Source organism: Capsicum annuum, chromosome 8 (assembly GCF_002878395.1).
Source record: "Capsicum annuum cultivar UCD-10X-F1 chromosome 8, UCD10Xv1.1, whole genome shotgun sequence".
In the NCBI taxonomy this organism is placed as follows: domain Eukaryota; kingdom Viridiplantae; phylum Streptophyta; class Magnoliopsida; order Solanales; family Solanaceae; genus Capsicum; species Capsicum annuum.
Genome location: NC_061118.1, coordinates 164327897 through 164337752, shown reverse-complemented (window position 1 = coordinate 164337752; position 9856 = coordinate 164327897). Strand labels below are relative to the sequence as shown.

Genomic DNA, 9856 nt, shown 5'->3' with positions numbered 1-9856 from the left:
GTTAATATCATGTACATTTATAATGTATGATGCTATATCATACATTGATACGAATATATAATCAAATATTATACATTCGTAAGTCTACTGGAATGGCACAGTTTCACTATACATTGCTTTGAATGTATAACAACTTATTATACATTCAAACGTTTACTGGAAAGACACACATTTATTATACATTGATTTGATTGTATAAAAACATATTATACATTCGTAAATTTACTGGAATGATACTGTATATAATTTTCTTTTTTAAAAAAAAAATTGAATTCAGTTAAATTTCGTTATTGTATTTCTAATAACCTCATACATGTTAGAAACATATAATGCTATATCATACATTTATTACACATTAACTATTAATGTAAAACATTTTAATACACCGTACATTTCAACAATTACTTACTCCTATAGAGGTAAGTTATATAGTTAATGTGCATTTATAATTATGTTCTAACTTCAAGTTACATGGTTATGAACTATGATATAGGGAAAAAGCATAAAATTTTTATACTAATATAAACCATTGATTAAAGAAATTAACATCTATAATGAATAAAAAAAAAATATATTACTTGCTCCAGCATTCAAAAAAAAAACTAATAAAAAACGTTTATACAACCAAAACCATTCAAAGCATCCGCACATAGAAAATCATATTATATTCTTCATGATTCCTTTGGAAAGAAACCGCAAGTCTTGCGATTGTGCCCGACTCATCCGTATTTATCGAAATTACTATTGCGTCACTTTTGTATGACGTATCATTCATTTCTGACTCCCAAATTTTAGAATGTCGCAACAATACGGGGATATTCATATTGATTTTACTAGTATTAAAGAACGTATGTAGAAGAAGATTTTAGTAGTTTTGAAGAACGGGTGTAGAAGAAAGTGGTTGTTTTTTGGCTTTTAAGATCGTGAATCACGGGAAAAAAAATTTATGTATAACAAAGTTTTTAAAATTCAAATATCAGTTACATGTTCTATCAATAAACGATTTAATGTTGACTAATTACTGCCTTTAATTAAGGAACTATAAAATAATTAAAGATTCTCTTACCTTAAATATGGGATTAGCTGTTACATCATACATTCGACCAATGGATAATATGTGACCGAATGTATGAGTATGTTTGCAAAAAAGGGAGAGAGAAAACAACAAGGAATTTTGTGTAATTATTTTCATTGTCTAGGGAATTTATGTTGTTTACACTTTTTTTTTAGACTTATTTTTATTAGTGAAACTTTTTTTGTATTAGTAGTAATAAAGATGCATTGATGAGAAAATTCATTAATTACAAACTTGATGGAGTACCTAAAGTAGGCAATAGGTTCAACTTCAATTAAGTTCAAAATTTACAAACTTCAAATTCCGACTTCATCTGTGCACGATTATATGATATTTACCTTCGGATGGTTAGCAATTAATATAATTGATGGTATAGTTATATTTTTTAGTGAAGTTGTTCAACTATTGAAGACATGCGTGTTCTTGCTAGTTAGCTATATGTGTTATACTGCAAAAGGAAAAAAGAACCATACTCTATAGTGAAATATTATTATTTGAGTCCTTTTTTGTGATATAAATATTGAAAAGTCTTGTTTATCTTGTATTTTGATTGAAGAGTGTTACTTCATAAAGAAATGTGATCATTTTCAATACAATCAGTATATAAAACAAACTCGTATACTAGTTGTCCATAAAGATACTAGGATCTCTCAAAATATACATAAACCTTTAATTTGTGAATCAGTACACTTGAATACCTCAAATTATTATGCCAAATGAAAATCATGTATTCTCAAATGAAGAGTCATAATGTTTATAAAGGTCATGACATAAAAAAGAGAAGAAAAGCTAGATCCTTGATTTGCAAAAGATCATTAGTGAATGTCATTTTTCCTTCGGAGCGATTTTAGCTTATCATCAAAAGCATGCATCTAAAAGACAGCAACAACAAACCGCAGCCAAACTGTAAGAACATTAATAAAAAAAACACACAAAATTAATTAGTTTAATTTTCTCTATCCTCACAAAATACAATATACTATAGAGAAATGTTCTAAAAATACTAAATACATAAAATCATGTTGATATAAACGCAAATCATATTAAGGTGATATCTCATCTATTGGAAGATTTTAAATGTACAACATATGTTTGAGGAGGAGGAGGAGAACCTACTTTAGTTGTCAAAATTCTTTTTTCTCAAATATCTTAAGGTGCTTCCCATTGTAGGATAAGTTTATTAAATTGATCACTTAACTATTGAAAATAACATAATAAAGTTATCTAGCATTATATTGTCATAAAAAAATCATTCCTACAATAATCATATTTCAATACATCAAAAAAAAAAAAAACCAGAGCACATCTCATCATAAGGAACAAAAAGATAAAAGGAAAACAAAATAATTATTTTCAACCGGAGCTTTAATTTAAAGTTATAAGAGAATCATTTCTAAATATACAGTACCTGCATTTTAATTTCTTGTTTGGCTTGATAAATAATATAACTAATTAAAAATTATGCTCTATTATCTATGTTATCAGCAACTAGTAATACAATCCCTTTTAAAATTAACAATACGGATATGTATAATTTAGAGAAAATACAAACACATATATAAAAGTCACCAGAAAGAGAAAACAGCTTTCATATAAGAAAATGCAATACTTGTATATCAGTTTTTTTACGAAGAAACTTTAAATATATATAAATTTATCTTGATTTCACACGATTACTGTTCAAGTACAAAAAAATTCAAATCATAATACAATCTTCGTTAGAAAAATACATTATGTATATAAATCAAATTATATATGATCTTATGCGTTCACAGAGTTGCATCACGCATGAATGCACAACATAAGATCGAATTAATCTTATAAGACATGATGAGGGAGATGGAGAGTTGCGTACCAGCCATTCAGGATGCCGCTCGTTGCAGATGAGTTCTTCTGAGGAGGTGGAGCGGCGTATTGAGGGGCACCATATGGCGGAGGAGGATAACCTTGCTGAGGATAACCTTGTTGGGCTTGCTGAGGATAACCCTGTTGAGGATAACCTTGAGGAGGATAACCTTGCGGAGGGTACCCTTGAGGAGGGTACCCATATGATGCATCTTTTGGTGGATATCCTAATTAATCATTTCAACAAATCATCATCAAATCAAATTGAATTTATATCACATAAAATTTAATTCAAAGAATATCATTAAAAAAAAAAAATCATCAACAAATAATAAAGGTATAATTTGTTACCTTGAGGGGGAGGTACACCAACGGGAGGAGGTTGATCATAATAACTCATGATTAATTAATTGAATATATGTTCTTGAATTACAAGATAGATATGGTCTCAAATGGAATGATTTTCTTTCGTATGAGACTTAAGATAAAATGTAGAATTATTTGCTTGATTTAAGTCTGATCTAGAATAATTCAATCAAATCATGTGAAAAGTTGATCATCATCTTTTTATGTTTTTCTCCTTGTAGTTTATCTGATGAATTATGGAGAAAATTATCAATGTGTTTTTTTTTTAAAAAACCAATTACTCCTATTAATTCGTAGTTAGATTACTAAATTGATATTTTTTATTTTTTAAAAAACAAAAGGTTTAAACACGTGTATTTATTTTAGCAGCTGCATACAAAATTAATAATTTGTGAAGTTATTTCCCTGTTCAAACGATAATAAAGACCACAAGATTCTAGGATCCATCTTTTTTATTGTACTAACTTACATTCAAATTCACTAAAGACAAGGGGATTCTAGAAATTCACTTTTTATTGTGTTAATATCCTATTTACAAACACATTATCATTATCAGTTATTTTCTCTCACTAATAAGAGGCTTTTATCTTCTTCTTTTTTCCTCATATAGTGTAATATCCGTAAGAAACATAAAATCATTAACTTCGTATAGGAACATTATTGTTATTAGTATATTTGTAAGGATTAAGTTATGATACAATAAGATGCGTGTTTGTAATGTCATTTATTGAACGTTGTTGTATAAGAGTTTATTTACCAATTATAAGAAGTTGTGAATAGCTTAGTTTAAAGTTTTAGTTTACCAAAAAAGATAGTTCTAAAATATTTCTAATATAAAAACAGGAAGCTTTAATTTATTTCTTTTTTATATTTTTACAATATTATTCCTTTCTGCAAACAACGGCTTTAGCAGCACCCTTTACGAGTTCAGATGAACCGAGTATAGCTTAAACTCAAACTATGTATATTTATATTAGAAAATTCATAAATTACATATAGATATTGCAATGTGAACCTTATAATTATTGTGTATATTAACTTAATTGAATATAGAACCTTATAAACTCTAAATTCTACATCATCATCAGTATATATATACAAATATTTTTTGTACACCATCAGCTGGTAAAATTATTCTTCAATCCATTTCTAGAGGTGGAGTGTTAGTTAGGCTTTTCCTCTAACCCTTGTAAGACAATTTCTTAGAGTAGGTAGCTCATTTTTCATAAACAGATAGAGAGTCTTTGTTATCAACTTGTAAGAGATTATAGTAGTTGGCTTTTAGTCTCAACCATAACTAACTAACCATATCTATCCTTTTTTATTCTTGTCTTTTTCTTCTTCCCATGCAATTCTACTCCTTTACTTCAATTTTTACTGTCTGCCTAGTATTAGTAAAATATACATTGCTTTACTCTTTTGCATATATGTATGTAAAAAGTAAACATCAAGATCAAATTATTTGTTAGACGTATAATTAAGAGCGGTACGTAGAGAGATGACTGGAGCTGTGAAAGATGAATTGGTGCCTCATCCAGTGAAAGATCAACTCCCTGGAGTAGATTACTGTATTAACAGCAATCCTTCTTGGGGTACGTATTTTAATTTACACAAATATTTTAGTCAGTGATATATTTAAGGAAAAACATAATTTGAATGAATTTAAAGTGACAAAGTTAGTTTAGTGAATCTTGTAGAAAACAAATAAGTATCACTTGTGGAATTAGATTTCCTTCAGCATATATATTCCTTAGGCCTGTGAGTTCCTCCTCTGTTTGATCCCAAAGTGTATGTTGCAAAATTAAAATAGAATTAATTAACTATTGTGAAAGCTAATTAACTGCTTTAATATTGCAGCTGAGGGTGTCATACTGGGTTTTCAACACTACTTAGTAATGCTTGGCACTACTGTCATCATCCCTACCATCATTGTCCCCCAAATGGGGGGTGGCAACGTAAGTATTTGTCTATTTTCATCTTCATCATCAATTTCAGTCACAGATTTATGAGTTAGCAGAAAATATAGTTAACTTGTACTATAGTGTTTTATTTTTGTGTGTCTTTTGTATAGTATCAGTTAGAGAGGACCTTAAATGAAGTAACTTGTGCATGAGAAATCATATAGCCGACCCCAATTTTCTTAGTATTGAGGTGTAGTGGTGGTAGTTGTTGTTGTTGTATCATTGTTATCAACTGTATGAAGTGTAGTACTACCTATTATATTTGACTCTTGAAAATTCGGGGCTTTAGTTGTTTAGAATACTTGCAACATTTATTTCTTCCAGGTGGAGAAAGCTCAAGTGATACAAACTTTGCTCTTTGTTGCTGGGGTGAATACTCTATTGCAATCGTGGTTTGGAACTCGGCTTCCAGTGGTGATCGGTGGATCATTCAGATTCATTATGCCAGCCATTTTTATAGCATTATCCAATCAATACAATACATACCTTGACCCTCGTGAGGTTGGAGTAATCGAATTTCTTCCTACATTTTAGTGTTTTTGTGCATTACTTTAGCCTACAAAAATACTATCTTCTGATTATAACAGCATTAGTGATTCTTTTTTTGTACTTTTGATCATTTTCTTCAGAGGTTTAAACAATCGATGAGAAGTATGCAGGGGGCTCTAATGATTGCATCCGTTCTTCCAACATTAGCTGGCTTTCTTGGATTTTGGAGAATTGTTACAAGGTGGCCGTTTTGAAGGATTATATTCTTTTTATAGCGTAGAAGAGAATGTTTGATTACAGCTGTTTGACGATGTAGGTTCCTGTGTCCGCTTTCTAAGGCTCCACTGGTGTTGCTTGTCGGCTTTGGGCTATATGAGCAAGGCTTTCCACTTGTAAGAAGTTTGTTTGATGCTTAGTACTTCCTCAGTTCCATTACATGACTCTCTTTCCTTTACAATATTTACTAGTAGTTTGTTTTGGACAAAAAATTATACCTTTCTATATTCAGAAACTATTTATCTTTAAAACTTTCCATTTTACCAAATAACATGCTCTTATTGTTATAGAAACGTCATCAAAACAAGTCTTAAGACCACAAGTTATAAGGGTACTTTTGTATGTGCAGACTGTTCTTTTTTCTTTCTTAAACTTCACGTCTAATCAAACATGGCCATATAAAATGTAACTGAAGGAGTATCTTATTGTGACCGATATAGTGTAAGAGGTGAAAATTATCATAAAGTACACAATAATGTAGCCATGATGAGCATGACTTTCAGAACTATGAGGTTGTCCAAAGAAGCTTATATCATTTGAGAAATCATTCATCCTAACACTGAAAAGTGAGAATTGCATCACTTTATATTACTTAAAGTAATTCACTTTGGTAAATCCAGTTTATCGCCTCTTGCGATGAGCTAGATACAACTGCCTAAAGTTGGACTTGAACATGATGTTACTTACGTTAAGCAGTATCTTTTTCCGTTCCCTTTTTACATTGGTTTACTGTGTTTTAGTTTATCTCTGTTGATTGATGGCAGCTGGGAGAATGTGTTGAAATTGGACTTCCAGAGTTAGTTCTGCTCATATTGTTGTCACAAGTAAGCCTTATTCTTAATAGTTATTGCGTTCTGTATTGAGATGCATGTATTACGTGCTAACTACTAATGTTTATAACCGCTTATACTACAACAATTGCGTCTCATTCCAAATGTTCGTAATCTACTGATACCTGTTATAGTATATGTTTTTTATTCTTTGAATGGCAAAAACATGATTTGATAGGTGATTAATGTATGTTTTTGCAGTTCATTCCTCATATGTGGACATTAAAGCAACCCATATTTGAGCGATTCGCTGTTCTGTTATCAGTTGGAATAGTGTGGGCATTTGCAGCCTTTCTCACAGTAGCAGGTGCATACAAGAACAGACCCCCACAGACTCAGTTCAGTTGCCGAGTTGATCGCTCTGGACTTGTCAGTGGAGCTTCATGGTGCGTTCATACTTAAATAATAGTCCCTTGAGGAAACTCTGATGCAGTCTAATGTCTCTTTTTTTTTAAATGTTAAATAGATTCTCTTTTTTCTGCTTCCGCTCTCAAGGACTCATTTTTGGAAATGCAGGATACGATTTCCTTACCCATTGCAATGGGGTATTCCCAATGTTGATGTTGGACAAGTCTTTCTGATGATGGCTGCAGTTTTGGTTTCTCTCATTGAGGTTTAGATCTTGTTGCCAACGTTTAGTCTAATATTTTGGATTTAGTTGCTGACCTGATTCCGGTTCCTCCCTTGCTAGTAAAACCTATCATGAAAAATTTAAATGCCTCAACTCCAAGAACTTCTTTATGACTATGGTGTAAGCTGTGAGATGCTAATCGAAAGTTACCGAAGCTTTGGGTGATTAGCATTGTGAGTTTTCTTGAGCCTGGTGATGATATTGTCCTCCTGAGAAACATTTTTCCTGCTGTTTTGACAGTCTACTGGAGGGTTTATTGCAGCTGCAAGATATGGAAGTGCAACATATTGCCCAGCATCCATTCTGAGCCGTGGTGCTGGATGGCTGGTAAGTAAATTTACCATATCGACATTCTCTCTAACTATGGTTTCTTTCTTTTGATCTATGATTCTCTGTGGAACTCAATTTTCCTTTTGTTCATGTCCAGGGATTAAGTACGTTTGTCAATGGTTTGTGGGGAACCCCTACTGGGTCTACTGTATCAGTGTAATACATCTATCTACTTTACGAAATGCTTAAAGTAGGATATTTTAGTTTGTTCTGTTCCTCATACTAAATTCATAATCAAGGGCACAAGCAAGTTAGCAAAAAGCTGCTAGGCTAAGTTGTGAGGACTCTTATAATTGACATTTTTCAGTAATGTTGTTCTCTCTGGATATCTCCGTGCCAACCATCTATAAAAAAAATGCATCTGGCGGTAATTCTTATTACCTTAAGATACACTGCTAATCGTTTTCTTTTATGAACTATGAAGTGAAAATGTAGGTCTTTTAGCATTGACACGAGTCGGAAGCAGAAGAGTGGTTCAAATTTCTGCAGTATTTATGCTTTTCTTTTCAGTGTTAGGTGAGACTCGGTATAATATATGTGCTTATCGTATTGAAATGAATGATTCAATTTCTTCTGTCGAATGATTGCAGTCCTTGTTTATGTATGTTGAAACTGATGGCTGCACCTCTCTTTGACCGCAAACAGGAAAATTCGGAGCTATTCTTGCTTCAATACCTCTACCGATAATTGGAGCATTATATTGTGTCTTGTTTGGCCTCATGTGTTAGTGATTTCTCTCATGTTTTGAATAAGTCCAGTTTCTTGAATTCTCATTTTCCATATATGAAGTCTTTGATATGTTGGTTTTATTGGATGAGGCAGCTGCTGCTGGTTTTGATTTACTACAATTCTGCAACCTGAACAGCTATAGGACTAAATTTATATTAGGCTTCTCAATCTACATGGGCCTTTCTGTGCCACAATACTTCAACGGTTATGTCATAACCACTGGTCGCGGTCCTGTTCAGTCTGGCTCTGCCACGGTTAGTGCATACATCAGACTCACAATTTACTTCCGGCTGACATCTCTGGCATTGAGGGATTGAATAAAAACTTATTTACCTATGTGCAGTTTGACCAAATTATGCAAGTGATCTTCACATCACCCGCGGCAGTGGCAGGCGTTATAGCTTACTTGTTAGACATGACTCTAGCGCGCAGGCATCCCTTAACTAGGAAAGACAGTGGAAGGCATTGGTGGGCTAAGTTCAAGTACTATAGCCGTGATCCTCGGAGTGAAGAGTTTTACTCTCTCCCTTATGGCCTCTCCAAATACTTTCCTTCGGTATGAAACACTGACGTTAAGAATGAAAAACTTGTCGAAATACTCAAAACAAACAAGTATGAAAGAAGCACATCACATTTGATTTGTCTAATCCCCTAATATTGTTGAGAACTATTCTAGTTATTGAGAGCAATTACTATCTGGTGCTGTAATTAGATAATATGTTTATATTTCAAGCAGAATACATAAAAGACTCCATGAATGTTTTTAGGAAAAGACAAAATACTATATTAATTACATGATATGGTTAATGTTTTAAAAAATTACAATTCATACTCATTTGGTAGTTAAAAATCAGTTTTTTCCGTGGGCCCTATATACAAATATATTAAGATTTGTATATATCAATTTTCTCTCTCGTATATTTATTTTTGGTATTTTCTTTCTATTCTCTCTATCCTATTGACTCAAAAAAAGACAACAATAGAATATCAAAACACAAGATATTTTATGATATCTTCTTCAACTATTTTTTCCTTAATTTTCTCTCAAAATCACTCTAATATCCTTGATTTTAAATTAAAGAAACAACAATATTGGCAACATCATAATACATGATTATTCAAGTGAACTTGTTTAACTTTTTTCTCCTTATTTCTCTCTCAAAGTCACTCTAATATCACAAAATATAATCCTTGATTTTTCTGTGATAAATTATTTTTGTGGATTTTTCACCACAAAAAATCAGTTTAGGATATTTATTGACTTTAGATTTCATTTTTTTTTAATTTTTATATATTATGTCAGTTAGTCGTTAAATTTCTTTGT

The 9856-nt window shown here is 31.7% G+C and overlaps 2 protein-coding genes across 3 annotated transcripts; one reads left to right on the top strand and one right to left on the bottom strand.

Annotated features, from left to right (window-relative positions):
- Positions 1-1679: 1679 nt before the first annotated feature.
- LOC107840175 (cysteine-rich and transmembrane domain-containing protein WIH2-like) lies at positions 1680-3577 on the bottom strand. 2 transcript variants are annotated; one of them, XM_016683933.2, is made up of 3 exons: positions 3272-3577; positions 2931-3147; positions 1680-1947 (listed from the first exon to the last, which is right to left on the bottom strand). In XM_016683933.2, coding segments are annotated over exons 1-3 (267 nt in total). In that variant the 5' UTR covers positions 3321-3577; the 3' UTR covers positions 1680-1946. The 2 variants fall into 2 exon arrangements, with proteins under 2 accessions (XP_016539419.1, XP_016539418.1); XM_016683932.2 differs by having other exon boundaries at positions 1680-1979; positions 3272-3565.
- Positions 3578-4647: 1070 nt separating this feature from the next.
- LOC107840174 (nucleobase-ascorbate transporter 4) lies at positions 4648-9250 on the top strand. The gene is made up of 14 exons (XM_016683930.2): positions 4648-4878; positions 5144-5241; positions 5572-5748; positions 5877-5977; positions 6053-6128; positions 6777-6836; positions 7044-7228; positions 7359-7455; positions 7714-7800; positions 7901-7959; positions 8228-8319; positions 8449-8526; positions 8626-8786; positions 8876-9250. The coding sequence occupies exons 1-14, from the start codon at positions 4785-4787 to the stop codon at positions 9092-9094; spliced, it is 1584 nt and encodes a 527-aa protein (XP_016539416.2). The 5' UTR covers positions 4648-4784; the 3' UTR covers positions 9095-9250.
- Positions 9251-9856: the final 606 nt, after the last annotated feature.